This window comes from Polyodon spathula, chromosome 11, assembly GCF_017654505.1.
Source record: "Polyodon spathula isolate WHYD16114869_AA chromosome 11, ASM1765450v1, whole genome shotgun sequence".
NCBI classification, from domain to species: Eukaryota; Metazoa; Chordata; class Actinopteri; order Acipenseriformes; family Polyodontidae; genus Polyodon; species Polyodon spathula.
Genome location: NC_054544.1, coordinates 42,130,044 through 42,148,483, shown reverse-complemented (window position 1 = coordinate 42,148,483; position 18,440 = coordinate 42,130,044). Strand labels below are relative to the sequence as shown.

Sequence of the window (18,440 nt, the reverse complement as noted above, 5' to 3'; positions counted from 1 at the left end):
CACACCTGCCTAAAACTTTTGTCTCTATTAATGCACAGATGAATCATAAAAATAATTATAACAATAATAAAATAATAAATAATCAGGGATAAAAAATTAAAATAAACAAATAACCATTAAAATTAATAAACATAAAAAATATGGAAATAATAAATAATAAAAAATAGATAAAAAAAAATGAATATAAAAATTAATTGTAACAATCATTTAAAACTTTCCAATGTTGATATTATTATCATTAATACTAATAATGATAATGATAATACAGATCACAGTAATGAACAGCAATTTTATTATTATTATTATTATTATTATTATTATTATTATAATTAGACACAAAATCCCATAAATGAAAAGGATGGTTGTGATTTTGATTAATCGGTGGCAGACATTCTATTTTACTAACTGTTTTCTCATTCACAGATATTCAGCACCAGATACACTCTGTTTTTAAGGAGGGGTAACTTCAACATGTATATTAAATAAAAAGTGTTACACTTCAACAACATATGCATGTTTTATTTTGTTAAAAGCAGTTAAGTGTTCTTGTTATTACTAAGTTTCTTAGCTCAGTGTTTTTGGTGGGAAGTGTCCACAAGACGGCAGTACCATAAGAAACTGACAAAAGTACTTAAAAACGTATTCATTCGTAAGCTAGTTTAAACACTTTCTGAAGACGCAGGGCTCCCACTTGTATAGAGTGTACATTGCTTTCTGTTTTGATTTGTAAACTGTGAAAATAATAATCAAATATTTAGCATCCAGTTATGTGGCATGCTGGGAAAAGTCTGGGCCTATTGGATACAGATACCAATTGCTAATTCAAGATAAGAATAGATAAATAGCAGCGAAAGGGCTATCAAGAGAGAAATGGTTTTCTACCTGGTGAGGACATTTGTAATTCCCTTACAAAGCTTAAGTCTGTCAACTACTGATTTATGCGGCTGCTCTTGTGAATGACTTTTTAAAATGTATTGTATTAGATACACAGAGCAGTACAATTTTGCTAACAAAGCTATCTTCTTAGAGAGGACATCAGCACAGCATGTAAAAATGGCTAAAGCACCAAATAAGAGGGCCTTGTAAATTACAGTATTTCAGAGAAGAATAAAGAAAAATAAAAACACACACTGATATCTGTCAAGCAATATGCTTTGCCAATAAATAGTGCAGTTTCCTCAATGGCAAATTGTGGTCTGTGTTGTGTGTGATTGCTGTATCTTGTTAAAATAACTTTTTAAAATTCATAACTGTCGACCAACAGGATGACATACTGTGTAGTCCTTTAAGCTATTGACCTATTAACAAAACAACAAGAACAAAAAGTGGTGGCAGCGCCTATTCTGCAAAGTCAAAGATCTCTGCCTCTTTCTCCTTCCAGAAGGCAAAGCTGCGGTCGATGTACTTGCAGATCTCATCATTGCTGAAGCTGCTGAGATCAGAGCCACTCTTCCTTATCAGGTCCTCTTCTTCATCTGGTGTGGCACTTTGAACAATGACTTTGGGCACCTGTCTCACTGTGGCGATGGTCTGCTTGGCAGAGTCTGTTGCCTCCAGTGGCTGGTTTTGCACGTTTCCAAAGAACTTAAGTTTGATGTCTTCAAAGCCATCTTTCCACTCCCGGCTGCCTGCATCAATCTCCTCAATGACCGCCTTGTGAAAGTTGCGGACAGTCTCCCAGCTGAACTTGCCCAGGTGGTCAAAGACCTCGAAGCACAGCAGATGTCTCATCTTTCTCTCATCAGGTGGAAGCTCCAGCTCTAGTATGTGAAAGTAGCCCAGCATAAAGAGGTCAAGGGTCAGACTGTGGTAGTCAAGGGGAGCCCCGTTCACACGAGGCAGGAACTGCTCTGGTGAGTATGTAATCTGCTGTCGGTTCAAGCGTCGTATCTGTCGTGAGGGGACGTGAGAGATAATGTTCCTCCAGTTTCCAATCATTTTGTTGATAGCACTTCTCTGCTGGAAGAAGTGGCCTAGCTTGCCATTCTCCATGTTCCTCTTGGACTGTCCCAATTCCTCCTCGGCTTTCTCCTCTACCTGCTCGGTGGCTGCCTGCCCTGCAAGACTCTGTTTCCTCTTAATATCCTTTATCTTTAAGGTCATGGTATAAGCTGACTTCTTCCAGTGACCAAGGAATAAGACCACAATGCGTTCTTTCCTCAGGCTAGTTGATTCCTGAACCGGTGAAATATTTCCTTCAGTAGGTGCTTCCTCAGAGCCAATTCCAGAGTCACTGGTATCATCAGGCTGTGACAGATAGGATTGGTCTTCCTCACCAAGCTGATCTGGTGGATCTATGGTGCCTGTGGTGTGAGTTTCGGCTTCAGATGCCACGGCAGGGCTTTCCGGCCTATATTCTTCTATAATATCCTCTTTGCTTTCTTCTTCAAATGGAGAGGTCCTCTCCTTTGTGGGACTTTGCCTCTCAAAGTTGGACCTCAAGTTCCTGACAGACACTCCAAACTGCTGGATCTCTATCTCAACCTTTTCCTTTGTCCCCCGGGTAGAGCTCTTCCTCTCTGGCCTCTGAGAGAAGACGGTTGCAAGTTCAGTGTTGGGCATCTTGGAGATCTCCTTGTTTTCCTTGTTTTCATTAAGATTGGCCAGAAGCAGGGACATACTCTTCACAATGCCTGATATGCGGTTGCACCACACAGGTAGAGAGATATGTCCATCCTTTCCTGCATTCTGATGCATGAACTGTGTGTTGACAGTTATATTGACGATGGGGGCAGGCAGAATGGTTCTTAGCTCTTCGGCCAACCTGGCCAGCTCAGACTCATACACCTGACATTTCTTCTTCATCTGCACATTCTCGATCTGCTTCTCTAAATAGATAAGATCATCTTCAGTCAACAACTCTCCGAAAGGACCCAGGATTGCATTGTGAGCTTGGGAATATCTCCAGCCTTCCATCTGAAGATATTTGTTTCCATTTTCCTTTAAAAGCAGATGACAAAAGTGTAATGTCAGTGTACATCTATCCACACCATGCACAATAAAACCAAAGGCAGAACATTAAATGAATAATGGAATATGGAATGGTGTAAAGAGCTTATCCTGGAGAGTGTGTTGTCACTCACAAGGATGCACACATCAACCCAGCCAAGAGGCAAATACAGCACAGAGGAGGAAAGCGTCCAACATTGATATAACTTGATTTACAGATCTAGCATGAACATAAGATCCTTCAATCTTCTTGGACAGAAAGATAACTTTGTAGAAAACACTCATTTAAAATATTATGTAAGTAAATACATAAGAATAATAAACAGTACTAATACGAGGAGTGCAGAATTCTGAAATGGAGCCAAACCAGATGTGTTCAAGGCAAAAAACAAAAGTCGCTTGGTCAGAAACATGTTTGAATACAACTTTAGCAAAGTCCTATTCCAAGTTTAAATCCTACACACTCCTCCTCCTCCTCCTCCTCCTCCTCCTCCTCCTCATAATAATAATAATAATAATAATAATAATAATAATAATAATAATAATAATAATAATAATAATAATAATAATAATAATAACAATGCTTGTTATTTCACAGTAGGTTATAAAAGGCTTCACACCAAACAGATACCTTTCTCCTCTGCTCCTCCTCATCCTGAAGCCGGGCTTGCAGTTTGTGCACCATCACCTGACGTTTCCACTCCGCAATTGGGCGTCCCTTCTCATCATGGGTGGGGACTAAAGAATCAATATCCACCACGTTCACCTCCTCAGAGGGCAACACCACTGTCCCATTCCCCGTGGAATCTGCCTTCTTTGGACGAGATGTTGTGAGAGATATTAATGTAATTGTAGCTAACAAAATAGCACATTTTCTCATTCACTCATTATATAGTATAGGTCTCAGTTTTTAAAGAAATACATGTTTTAGAATTTCTATTTTAAAACATGAAATCTGGTTCTACACAAGGTTAAAGCAACATTCACCTGGAGGTATTTTGTATTGGTGTGTCTATTTCTAAAACATATATTTTTTAATATATGGCCTTGGGGCAATTTTGAAACCCAGGTTTCCGCACTTGAACTGGTTACGAGGAATCCTGGAGACGAGGCCCAGTATAGGAAGTCTCCTGCCCTGTGAACACTGCTGTGATCTCTCACAGTATTAGCTATACTGTATAGCCCCCCATCTGCCCTGTGAACACTGCTGTGACCTATTTCACAGTGTTAACTATACTGTACAGCCCCCCACCTGCCCTGTGAACGCTGCTGTGATCTCTCAGTGTTAACTATACTGTAGGGCTGCCCACCTGCCCTGTGAACACTGCTGTGACCTCTCTCACAGTGTTAAATATACTACAAGGCTCCCCACCTGCCCTGTGAACACTGCTGTGATTCCTGCGTGCTTCAATGTTTTTGTCGTCTTCATTTCATCAAACAGTTGTTTGTTGTCGTTACTGGGCAGCGTCATGTTGAAAGATTTAATCTCTAGAACAATACAGCAAGAAACGTCAGGGAGTCAATGGTAGAACAATAATGTTAGCAATCAACTGAAAAGCCTTTAGCTGCCGATACCACAAGCAGGCAAAGATGTTAAACAAAGATGTTTAAAAAACATACAAAATGTCATATGAGACAGTATTGTAGGATTGTACAAAATGACTGTAATTATGGTTTTGAACTACGGCTCACCTAGCTGGATCTTTATTACATTTGAAAAGGTTGTAATTAATTTTATCAGCATATTGAATTGAACAGAAAGGCAAGGGCTGGACAAGAACTGCAGATCTCACAGTTCTTGACAGGTAAGGATGTGTCAGTATTATTAACACATCAGCCGCTAGGAAGAGATACATTACAAGGTACAGAGAAGGGTAACTAAATCCCATGAATAAATTGAATGAATTTTAATAGGACCAGCTAAATGTGTACCCAATTCTCACATGAAATGGAATTTTTGTGATAGAGAAAGTCTGTTTATAAACATATTAAGAAAAAAAAAACATATATATGTTAAGGATAGTCAAGATCTCTGGTCATTCATGCATTGTTTTATAGTCAATACTATAAGATGAGGATGGCTTCCTTATAAAAGTTTCCCATAGTAGAAGCATAGCAAAGTGTAATAAAGCAAAGTGACAGCATAGTAAAGCATATAGAGGTATGGTAAATGCATTGTATAACTGTAGGAAAACTGCAAAATTACTTTGGAAATGTACTGTGGTAAACTCCTGTGAGGGCTCATCCTCCTCATTTTAAAGTATATTCCAGACATGCTTTCTGGTCTGGTCATGGGCTCTGAAAAGGTGAACCACGTTCACGTTCAGCTCTGATGAAGCACAGATCCCTTCTTGAACCAACCCTTTGCTTTCTGATTCTCACCTGTAGATGTCCTTTCCTGTCTGGGTGCTGGTGCTTTCTGGGCCCCTGAGTTCTTGGTTGGAGGTAAAGGTGGTGCTGGAGGGGGTGGAGGCATGCCCAGCGAAGGGCTGACCAGGGGCTGCTTCTGGAAACACAACAATTAAATATGGGTTGCCATTTAATTCAATACCTTACTGTCTGCTGCAGCCTTAACCATTACCAGAACCTCCAAATAAAGTTCCATTCAATGGTCATACAACCCACACAGGAATACTTATTTCAAGGAAAACATTATGTGAAGGCTGCCATTATTGCTGTTCACCAGCAGAGAGCTGAGGGGATTTTGATCAGATTTAATCTACTAGGGGTGCGGAGCAGAGGGCAATGCTCTAAAATACTGCATTATATTACATTTGTGATAATTAGTCCCATTGTTGTACTGCTATTTAATGGGGATTCTTTTAATAATTACTGTGTTTTTAACAGTTGAAATAAACATTTTCATTTTTAGTAAGGACCTGTTACAACAGGTAAGCACATTATAATGTACAATGCGATCAACAGCAGATTGACAATATGCAGAATTACACAACTAATATATATATATATATATATATATATATATATATATATATATATATATATACATACACACACACACACATATATATATATATATATATATATGTGTGTATATATATATATATATATATATATATATATATATATATATATATATACACAGTGCTTTTTGTTAATGCTGTTTTTAAAATAAAGTTCTGTATACATGAACTGTTTCTTGTCTGTTTTTAAAAGTGTCTGAAATGGATTGTTTTCAAAACAAATCTTTAAATTTAGAGAAAGCCACCAAAAACCATAGACTGCAAAAATGCAAGCATGAACTTATTTAGGCTTTTGCAAAGTCTTCATGGATACAATTGGTGATAAATGTGGCTGTGCTTGATGTCCATCGGCAGAGCTGTATGAGAAGTACAGAGCTCTAACAGCAGACTAAGAACAGTTAGATGGATTGTTGACATACAGAGCTGAATTTAGAACACAGCCTACATATGCAGAGATGAGGCAGTGTAGTTGTTTTCTGTCTTACGTGTTCCCAAAGAAGTCATTGCCAACTTGTAAATTAAACAGCTAAGCGGTCACTTCAAAATAACATTCTGATTGTTTCGGACTGTTTCATCATAGCATGTCTTCATATTTAGAAATATTAAAATAAACTTCAATTCAAAAAGACTTCTAGTTGAAACGTTTGCCATTTAATTTAAGTTTCGTTTAGCATTTCTAAATTCAGCTCTATTGAGTGTTTAAATGTAGAACCATAAGTGAGATTACGATTAAACTTGTGTATAATTTCACAGCACTGGCAAGTTCAAACAGAAGGTGATAAACAGTACAATGCTAGCCTCGTAACTATGGACAGGAGTGATAACGACGAGGCCAAGCTGAATTCAATTGAAGAGTTTTCTTATTGAATAAAACCTGAACAACAGACTGCACCCTCACCTTGCCATTGAACCAGTCTGCAAAACAAATGGAATAGTCTTCAATTAAAGAATAGATGTCCAGAAACTATACTTGGGGAATGTAATACATGTATATCTGCAGAAAGGTTGATGTTTATGAAATGCAAAAGGGTGTGGTTATAAGTTGCTTCATAACAAAAGGGGCCAGTTTAATAGTTCATGAAAGGAATTGAATAAGTAAACAATAATATAGCGATCTCAGAAATTGAGTAAAAGAAGCTGAAATAAATATAAACAAATGAAATGGCGGGTTCTAGTTAACAGAGGTATTTTAAACAACCAATTGATAAAGAATTAATTATGATTTTGTAATGTCTCACTGACTGGAATTCACTGAGATTTCACTTTGATATTTACAGACTCATATTCACTCAAACAGTTATCCTACTTGCATATTCATATTATGTGTTTACTGAGTTAAGAGTATTGCTATTTCTTTTGCAAGACCAATTGATGAATGCATTTTCTTCCATGTAATTGATATTTAACTGAAGCTGAGATATTACCTGAACAGTATTGCCTGCTGAGATATAACAGTGTTGCATGTTTGCTCAACTGTTGACTCTGCGGTTTGAGCTTGTTTGGAAGGAATGCATAATGAAGAGCGCCAATTAAAGTAATTACATATTAATTAATTATCTATTAATTATCTTCAAGTAGGTACCTAAACACCAGTCGTCATCTCCCTGCATAATAGGTATGTGGATGATATTTTCTTCATAATACTTTTTTATGCTTCTTCCTCGAAGAAGCATCGTGTACTTCGTGATCATGCTTTGCACACAATAATACACGATAGACGGAACTGGTGTTGACCCACCTGTACAGACTATGCACTAACTCTTTTTCCCAAATAGGGTATAAAAAAAGGGTGTGTGTGGGCCTCTGTGAAATCACAGGTGTTTTTTTCTTCCTGTGATGAATCGTTAAACAGGAGCTGCCACAGAGAAATGGCTCTTGTGATTTTTCGATATACAGGACATTCAGTAACCTAAACGTATCTTTAGCTGCTGCCTGGAATAGTTACTTCTCATACAGAAATGCATCTCAGTGTCAATGACAGATCTGGGTTTGGTGAAAACTTAATACGTGGCAGCTTACTGCTACGCTAAAGACCAGCATGCATCTACTATTGTATACTTCTTGAGAAGCCTACAAATTTGTGGACTGTATGTAAAGCAAATTAGATTTTAGTGAAGGAGGATTTTAATTTCAGTCATTACATGCTAGTGAAAGAAATTTTGATGACGACAGTAAATGATAGCGAAATCCTTGTTCACAGCTCCCATGACTTGCCCTTCAATTTATTTCAAGAGGCTTAACCTCAGTGTTAAAAACTCCATGGCAACCTGGCATTGCGCTGCTCAATGGTACCTCACGATTCCTCGCTTTTTTCAAGATGCATGCTTCATATTCTGCATGTACAGAAGCACAGTGTATGCTGGACTTAAAGGACTTGACCCTACACACACACACACACACACACACACATACATACTTCACACCTATTGGGAACTGATAATAATCTTCTTCACGGCAATATACAGGGGCGTAAAACACAGACAAATATTACCACGTCTAATCCCTCCAAGGAAAGACTAGTCTCCAGAATGGCTCATCAGGAGAGTGATCATTTTAAAGCCTCACTAATTTTGTGCAGCCTTGAGTACTAAACACTTGCCGACTGAGCGTTGACCATCAGCACCTTATCACATGTCTTTTCCATTATGGCATATATCGTCTAGCAACATGGAGATGCAGTAGAAAGACTGAATAACTGAATACCAATTATATAAAAGTTTTTGCTCTATACAGTACTGTGTTCCCCATGCCTACCTTCTTGTCCAATCCCAGTATTCTGTAATACATAAAAGGTGCTTTTCCCTATTGCAAGACATTTTCAGTCATAATGAACTAGACAGCAGATAGAAGGCATTCGATTGGCAAGTATTTCCACATTCAACTGCACTGATGAGCTAGAGATACCAAGACACAGTACTGGCATCATCAGCCCGATCTGCAGTTGTTTCTATTCCGTGAATGGATTACTTTTTTGACTACCACCACACTTGTGAGTTGACTTGCTCTTTAAAAATGTGAAGAGGGGGTAATTATCTATTCAGGGGTATCAAGATACTTAGTAAGCAAGGGTATGATTGGGGTAAAATAGGCAATACATGCCACAAACTCTGCATTTTCCTTGTGTCCAATATATGTGTTGGAGGTTGTATACAGCAGGCATTCCATGGTTCAGTAACTTATCATAGAAATGATAATGGCCTAATCAGCTACAAATGCCCAAGCTGCATGTTTGTTATCATAGTCCGTCCTTATCAGCGTAGTAAAGAAATTATGCTATTGGTAGGAATGTTCCAAATCTGACAGAACTGTGGACAGTGGAACGCTGAATATCCGACCGTCACATAGCTGCCCTGGTCAATGAACTGCCTCGCTAAATAAATACATAAATATTAAAACGTAGGCTACTAGAGTAATGGCATTGGCAGGAAATGCAGCATCTGCAATGGAAACAGAAAGAAAGTGTTATAGCAGTCAGCCTTTTGGTGCGTTCCCCTTTAAGAGGGGTGGGCTGTGTACGTGTAGCAGTAACGTTTCAATACACATGTCGAGAAAGCTTTTTTTTTGTTCAATGTGTTTATATGATGGAGCGCACGCTTGCAGATATTAGCAGCGTGTTGTTGTAGTTTTTAAATGCATTTGAATTAAACAAAGCAGGCTTCATAAACGTAGTGCTTACTGGACGTTTGTTTAAAATACCCGAAGCAATCTTCAAACCGAGCTGCTTATCGGCTCTTGGCAATATCAAGAAAGAGAGCAAAGTACCATGACAGAGATATTAAGAAAGCAGAACCAGGGAGGCAGTTACTTCTAGAGCTAAGAAAGAAGCCATCAGTTGCAGGAATGGAATTACTGTACATTTACTGTTTGTTTAGCATTTTATTAATTTTTTTAAAAGCTTTGTGTGGAGATAGCTTATAACAAACTGGATAGCAACACTGTGTATTTGTAGCCCAATTAATCTTGTTTACATTTGCTTACTTTTAAAGCAAAACATTTCTCCACGTTTAAAGCAGTTGTTTTTGTTCACTAACCTTCTTATGGATGTGTAAATGCTTTTTCTATAGATGTTTGAAAATCCGACTTTTTCACATATCTGCCTATACCCCAGTCCACAGGGGGTCGGATATGCGATGTTGTACTGTACCTGTAATTTGTCTTGCGGTGAAACAAGAAACAACAAATAACTCTAAATTCAACTAAAAACGACTAATACTGTGAAAAGAAGTGATTATTAATGAAAAACCTGGATTGATGGTTACCTTGCCATTCTCCATCCCCGCACTGTAGCTGTGCGAGTCCCTGCTGCCTTCTGTGAGGGAGCGATAGTAGTCTCCAGTAGTGGTATGCCTTGACACGGCTGTCTTTGATCGTTTGTCCACCTCGTTATTGCTGATCACCAACAGAGAGCTGTTAGCTGGGGAGGGCTGAGGCAATAACACAAGAGTCTTAATGAATCTATAGTACAGTGCAGACAATAAATACAATTAATTATATTACTGATAAAAGTCCTTTGTGGATGGTAACAGTTTGCACATGATCCTCTTTACCTGTGAACTACCTAGTATCACTTCATTTTATTTCCATTATTCAGTGTGTGATGCAATAAATCAATTAGAGCCAATATTTTACTATTATTTGGCATTTTATTAACCACTGTTTAAAACCACATGTTTGCTATTGATTAAAAAGCACAAAAGTTTAGGTTAAAGCTGGGAAAAGAAAGTGCTCCTTTGCAGACAAAGTGCAAACTCCAGAACAACGCGCCCTCTGAATGTTTGCACCTCTTGTTTGTCCGTTGCTGAGATGTAAGAGGGACAGGAATTCTATTTTATTTTTTACTGTGGATGTACAGGGAAACACCCAGGAAGATATCACACCACCGACTCTCGAAGTCAGATACTGGAAACAGAACAGCATCTAGTACATGTTGCTAATGTTAATAAAACTTTTTTAAATACCAATACTAGATTATAAAACAAATGTACCTGTCCAGCCACCACCACTCACAGTTAAACAGAAAGGGTGACTTGCAGTTCAACTTGAACTGGTTTAACTGAGGTTTAATCCTGAAAACGAGTATTAAAAGACTAGTCTATACTTCCGAGTGACGCTTCTGTATTGTCTTCATGTATCAGAATTATGGATAATTCCATTTCATTTGTAGTTTGAAAAGAATGCTGTGAAAGAGAATTACGTTGCATGTTAGTATAGGAGGTAATAGGTGTTGTTCAAATAAAAATGGCGACAACCATACTGATAAATAAAATAAAGTGCACTGCAGACTCAGTATTGCAGAGTTAAGGTCATAGATATCTCGATATAGCTTGAGTGAAATCTTTAGTTTCAATGTTTTGTTCCACAACTCATGTGGAGAGTTTTGCGGTCTCATTTTGCCATCTTGCATTCATTCAAACCCACAACGGAATGCCTGGGCGAACCGCACTGTTCCAAACTACAACACATTGCTGAGCAGAAGCAGAGGTTGATCTAAGGAAATTTAAACAGCTTTTTTGGCAATTAAATTCCATTTTATCCAGTCTGTGATCTCTTATTGTGTGGGCTGATAATTTACAAATTCTCTTTCTTTTGTTGGACCAGCATATTTGTAGTTCCCTTTCAAGTGGAAAATACTGTACTCATATTTATTGTGTCATATATTACCACTCATGCAGTTTTGGTTAAGTTTTAGTTTAGTTTGTACATTCTAGTTCTTTAATATTAAACCTAAAATCTCATTCGAGTTGTATTGAACAGTCAACATTGTACCCAAGTATAATTGGTCCCAGTAACGTTTGGTTATTACCATAATCCTGGTTCCCTGAAAAGAATGATAACCATTACCGAATCAGAAGAGCCTTTCCTTCCTGTCAATCACTGAGCATATATAAAAAAGCTGCCCTATCAGGGCCTTGCTGTGAGGGGGTAGTCCCTCCCACCTCCTGCTGAAGAGGGACGTCCTCACAGTAGCATATCGCCATTTTCTCACTCACCTCGGTGAGGCAACACCTAGATTGCCCTTGTGCTTTCTTTGTGCAGGAAATTGTCTCATTTGTACAGTTTTTACCTGCAAATTGGATTTGTTACGGTAAACTACAATATTACGAGTGTTTTAGAGATTGCTAGTTGCCTTAGTCTCGCTTCGGTAGACATTACTGATTAGAGTTGGTTTCGACCTCTTAGAGAGACTGGCGCTAAGCTTTTATTCTCTCTCTCTCTCTTATTACCTTATGTAGTTATACTGTTTCTGAGTCGTGTGAGCTAATGTGGTGTAGTGTGAACCCGCTGGCATGCGGCGCTGTCCCCGACGCTGAATAATTCGGCTCTAGCTACCATCCAGCTCAGGCCTACGCGCACTTCTCAGCCTCGGGCTCTCTTAGCGCTTACGTGCTCCTCCTCGGCGCCGACTTCGATTGACTCGACTACAACAGCTCGGCACTGACCGAGCTCTTCATAACAGGTCTTTGGACATAGCTGGGATCAAAAAAAGGGGCGGGAATGAATTCAGTTAGACATTTAAGCAGCTCACTTGCTCTTTGTGTTTAACTTTAGCATAGTTTTTACAGCAAGGGTATTCTCAAACAACAGCTTTAATACTATAACAAGGGCATAACGCAGTTTATGGTAAGTGCTTTTATACAGAACTGTAAACCCACAAGAGATATAAAACATGACAGTCCAGACACAGCATAAAAAATAATTTTTATACAGTTCTGTATAAAAGCACTTACCATAAACTGAAAATAAAGAGCAGTAAAACACATTATTAGCCAATCAGGCACAAGGTATTTTGCTTTATTACACCAGCTTAGATTCACTCGTGTACCAGTTCTCTGAGCATGGAAACCACATGTTCACAAAATTTCACTAGTAATCTTCAAAAACAGCATGAGTTCTTTACACATAGCTAATTTACATATCAACTCCACCTTTCACATTCATTTGCATGACGTCGGGTGAAAAGCCTGGTTTACTCGAGTAAAATAAATTAGTGAATTGAAACCCAAAACCTTTTTCTCGTGTAAATGTCTGGAGCTACAAAAAAACTTGCATGGAAACCCCATGATTGTAATCATATAAGGAACTGTGTTAAAAGGAACTGCTTTAAGTCAACTGTACAGAATAAGGAAGTTCTAAAGGTTTTCAGTATGTACACCAAACTGACAGTTTTGGATGTAATGGACATCTTAATATTGGCAGTTAGTTAAATTATAAACTACTATGTAAAACAGTAATACGACTTCTCATAGGAAAATTACAGTTCACCATGAATACAAATAATAATAATAATAATAATAATAATAATAATAATAATAATAATAGTACAGCTGGTAGACTGAAAAGCATACATGGTCTCCAAAGAAGCAACTATATTTAGAAAGTCTAAAGTAACCCATAGTCTGTTCTAACATCAAACTACGCATCCAAAAGAGACCAGATTGTCGTTTATCTTCCAGGTATTTCCAGTTTCAGTTTAGGCTTTGTGAATAGGGTCCAATATTTCCACAAGCCTGTTGCACAGGTTAAAAATCCAACTGCAAGCAACACTATGGTGAGGGACAACTTCACAAAGGCCTTTCAGCAGCTAATAGGATCTGTTGCTCTCTCCTCTAATCTTAGTGAACATAAATGTATTGAAAACAATCAGGGATAGCTTTCAAAAGCCCCATGTAAATGTTTGACTGGTGTATATATCCATTGCTGGCTTAGTTTATCAGGTTAGCTTCAGTAAACCCAATTCTAGAGGTCTCAACTGAAACTACAAATTAGTTTTATACCGTTATGTTTTATGATAAGCAATCTTTAACTGAACAGTATTGGCATTCTGCCTGCTTATGCCTTTCCAGGAAACACCTTTATATGTGAAAACATTACATTAAAACCCTAAAAAAGGAAGCCTACTCTTACTCTAACATTACTGAAAGAAACAGTTAAACAAAGTACTTCATTAAAGGAGTACCAATTCTACAATAGTACCTTCTCCTAAAACCTATGAGGAATTTCTCTGTAAGAAAACAGGTGAACCAGAAGCCTCCTCGCTCCAAATGAGACCCTCACAGTGAGGAACATGAAATGTGCAACCTTACTATTACAGGCTTGGTCAACTGTACTGACGAAGACAGGTCTTTTACTGAGATCTGTGTCAATGAATATGTTCAGTCGGAGGAACATTTTACTTCAAGTTCACCAATTCCAGCTAATACTCAAGCTTGCGTAGCAAAACCATGGTATCAATCAAACTGACAAGCATGACCTCAAGCTTCCTTTCTTACTTGATATCACGTACATGCACGCCTGTTTTTATGAAGTAAGCCTGGACACCTTAATTATGAACAATAAACACACAATCTAAAATAGTGACTCACCGCTTGCTGTTTACACAAAAACCCAATCAGGTAGAAATCAGCCTGTACCCAGGTTTGAAGAAAGCAGGTACGTCTGACCCAAGCCAGCAAACTCCTGCTCAGAGACTGGTGACCACAAGGCCAGGGATCATTAGGTTATATACAATAAAGGCAGATCAGAGATCTTTTGATTAGAATGGGATTAATAATTGAAAAGTGATATTGGGTGACTATGACGTCACAGTGGCAAATGGGGACGGGCAGGGAAGTTAAGACAGAGAAGGGAGACATTGTATCCTTCATGCTCCACTGCTTTTCCATTCTTCCATAGGAATGAAGCAACAAGGGAATGTAAAGGATCTTCCGTCACGCCCATCTGTAATCATGATGAGGAAACTGGCTGAGCAATGTGGTAATGAATACCTCCGAACAGCCATGGAACTGTAGAATAAGGATGGATGCCAATGGGGAGGCTAAACTGATTTACGGCTTTGTCATTTGTCTCCAGTTCAGCAAACAAAGCTTTCCAAGTAGTATATTCCAAGTGTTGGAATAGTTTGGAGTGGTATGGCTACATTTCTGTCACTTGAGATATCCATAAAGGCTCATAGCCCTTAATAGCTCTACGGTACAATAGTATTTCATATGGCAGCTGTCTTATACATAGATTATGTTGCTGCCAGCACTACAGACTAGCATGTTTAGGCTCTAGCGGCTTACAACAGTTACTAAAGGCCACTGGTAATATAAACATCAGGCTTGTGCTAAACACTGTTTTCCATCATGAACTGCATCTGCAATATCTGTATTTCCAAAGTGAAAATGGGTGTGTATATATATATATATATATATATATATATATATATATATATATATATATTATATATATATATATATATATATATGTCCCCTAAGGGATTTTGTTGGAATTCCACTCAAAGAAAAGAAATGGAAGTTTCATAAACACCATACTTTTTTTTAATTAATCAAAATGGCGTGAGTTTAAGTTTGGTGAATAGAGCCTACCTCGTATTTGCTCTATGCCTATTACATTTTGGTGCAGATACTTGTATACAAATAAAATACTTTCAATAGAGACCCTTGTTCTTTACAAAATGATTACTGTTTCCTGTTTCAGCCAGCATTGCCACGTGTTGAAGATGCTTCATATGGAAGGGGCTAATGTCTTAGTGTTTGTGATAGAAAGCTTTTACTGGATGATCCTGTTTCGGATTGTTGCACCCACATCATCTCCTGCTACGGTCTGGAATGACTTGCAATCAAAAGTAATGTGCTGCACGCTTAAGAAGGTGGTTTATGAGTGGATGGTGACTTAGATTGTAGATGCTACTTTGATACCCTTTTGAAACCCAACCCCTACATTTCCCGCCAAAGCTTCGGAAAGAATGATAGCTCCTGATTTACTTAGATTGTGTTCTGTTGTAAAATAGATGATCCCAAAAAACATACCAAAGAATCTCAGAATGTCCCAAGACAATCAGTGAAAGAAATTCGATTAGGCACAAAAATAATACTTCAAAATAATGGCTGTGAATTCATATGAATTTGATACAGTTGAAATTAGAAGGGGTAAATGTGGTGTCAGTGCAACTTATCGGCAGAAGTGCTAATCCACATCAAAACCACCACCCAGACCCAAATGTTACATTGGTACTGTAGGTGACAGATATTGTACGGAGGAAGAAAAAATGCAAAAATGACACATTTTATTGCTTGAAGCTAAAGCCCAGGCATCTAAAACCAGGCCAGCTTCTCGTCTCTGTAGGCGAGATGCTGGAACCCGTAACTGAGAGGCCTCCAGCCACCAGCCAAGAGGGTACCAGACCATCTGATTCCAATGCTTCCGACTCACTGGCACAGGGAGATCATTCTGAATCCTGCTACCCATCCAAGGCAAGGTTTATTTTCATGGTGCATTAAGATATTAGCAAAGCGTAGTCTTCATTTATTTATAGATTCCTGGGGAAACAAATCTGCCCTTTTTATAATAACAATATTGGTAATCAACACTAAGGAGAACTGCATGACACTGGCTGGGGTGAATTTCTTGGGGGTAAACCTGACATGTCTCATGTTAAATTCCATTTGATAACCGTGTAACAATTTTTACATGGCTAGTTTCAAAATAAAACGAGTCTGATACAGAATGTGAATGTATTCTATGAAAGTGAGTCTCATAAATACCCTTACATCAGACATATACAGTGCTGTGAAAAAGTATTTGCCCCCTGTCTGATTTTCTGCATTTTTGCTTATTTTTGACACTGAATGTTACCAGATCTTCAACCAAAATCTAATATTAGATAAAAGGGACCCCGAGGGAACAATTAACACATTTTTATACTTATTTCATTTATTTATTAAAGAAAGTTATACAACACCAATGTCCCCGTGTGAAAAAGTAATCACCCCCTTAGACTCAATAACTGGTTCCGCCACCTTTAGCAGCGATAACTGCAACCAAACGCTTCCTGTAGTTATTGATCAGCCTCTCACAGTGCCATGGAGAACTGCTTCAACTCAATGACATTTGTGGGTCTTCAAGCATAAACTGCTCGTTTCAGGTTCTGCCACAGCATCTTTTAGGGGTTTAGGTCTGGACTTTGATTAGGCCATTCCAAAACTTTAAATTTCTTGTTCTTCAACCATTCTGATGTAGACTTGATTGTGTGTTTTTGATCATTGTCTTGCTGCACGACCCAGCTGCGTTTCAGCTTCAGCTCATGGACGGATGGCCTAACATTCTCCTGTAGAATTGTCTGATCCAGAGCTGAATTCATGGTTCCTTCAATGATGGCAAGTCATCCAGGTCCTGATGCAACAAAGCATCCCCAAATCATGACACTACCACCAACATACTTGACCGTTGGTATGAGGTTCTTACTGTGTAATGCAGTGTTTGGTTTTTTCCAGACATAATGGGGCCCAGGTTGGCTAAAAAGTTCTACTTTTGACTCATGTGTCCATAGAACATTGTTCCAGAACTCTTGAGGATCATCCAGGTGCTTTTTGGCAAACTTGAGATGAGCATTCATGTTCTTCTTAGTGAGCAGCGGTTTCTGCCTTGCTACTCTGCCATGAATCCCATTTTTGCCCAGTGTGTTTCTGAAGGTGGAGTCATGAACACTGACCTTAGCCAAGGTGAGAAAAGCCTGCAGACGAAATTCAATGTGAAAAATGCAGAAAATCAGACAAGGGGCAAAGACTTTTTCACGGCACTGTACAGTAGCAGGATTTAGAATCCCTACACTGAAATCTGTTCTCAATACTTCCAATGTGTAAAAAAAAAAAAGGGGGGGGGAGTGAAAAAACAAATCAATTAAAAATAAAAACCTGATAAGTCTTCATTAGATAAGTATTCACCCCCTTTGCTATGACCCTCCTAAATAAGCTCAGGTGCAACCAATTGCCTTCAGAATTCACACAATGAGTTAAATGCAGTCCATCTGTGTGCAATAAAAGTGGTTCACATGATTTCAGATTAAAGCCACCTGTTGGGTAGTGCATTCAAAGCAAAGATACTACCATGAAGACCAAGGAGCTTTCAAAACAACTCCAGGATAAAGTTGTGGAAAGGCACAGGTCAGGGGAAGGATATAAAAAGATTTCAAAGGCATTGAATATCCCTTGTAGCACAATCCAGTCGATCATTAAGAAATGGATGTTATACGGCACCACCCAGAATCTGCTTAGAGCAGACAGACCTCCCAAACTGAGTAGTCGGGTAAGAAGGCATTGGTCAGAGAAGCCACCAAGAGGCCAATAACAACTCTGAATGACCTACAGCGTTCCATGGCTGAGATGAGAGAAACTGTCCATGTGTCAACAACAGCTGAGATATTCCACAAATCTGGCCTGTATGAAAGAGTGTCAAGAAGGAAGCCATTTCTGAAAAAAAAACATGTACAATCCTGTTTGGAATTTGCAAAAAGGCATGTGGGAGACTCTGAAAAGATGTGGCAAAAGATTCTGTGGTCCGATGAAACAAAAATTGAACTATTTGGCCTAAATGCAAAGCGTTAAGTCTGGTGCAAACACAACACAGCACATCACCCAGGTAACACCATCCCTACTGTGAAGCTTGGTGGTGGCAGAGTCATGCTATGGGGATGCTTTTCATCGGCAGGGACTGGGAAGCTTTTCA

General features: G+C 38.6%; 1 protein-coding gene across 1 annotated transcript in view; it reads right to left on the bottom strand.

Annotated features, from left to right (window-relative positions):
• Positions 1-389: 389 nt before the first annotated feature.
• The window catches only part of LOC121323485 (espin-like), a 43,101-nt gene continuing 25,050 nt past the window's right edge, over positions 390-18,440 (bottom strand). The window contains exons 6-13 of the mRNA XM_041264570.1: positions 12,662-12,667; positions 12,318-12,404; positions 10,193-10,357; positions 5,332-5,455; positions 4,322-4,437; positions 3,581-3,760; positions 2,235-2,940; positions 390-2,195 (exon numbers count right to left, since the gene is read on the bottom strand). Of these exons, the coding sequence (XP_041120504.1) occupies positions 1,339-2,195; positions 2,235-2,940; positions 3,581-3,760; positions 4,322-4,437; positions 5,332-5,455; positions 10,193-10,357; positions 12,318-12,404; positions 12,662-12,667 (2,241 nt within the window). The 3' untranslated portion in view covers positions 390-1,338. The remainder of the gene's footprint in view (positions 2,196-2,234; positions 2,941-3,580; positions 3,761-4,321; positions 4,438-5,331; positions 5,456-10,192; positions 10,358-12,317; positions 12,405-12,661; positions 12,668-18,440) is intronic.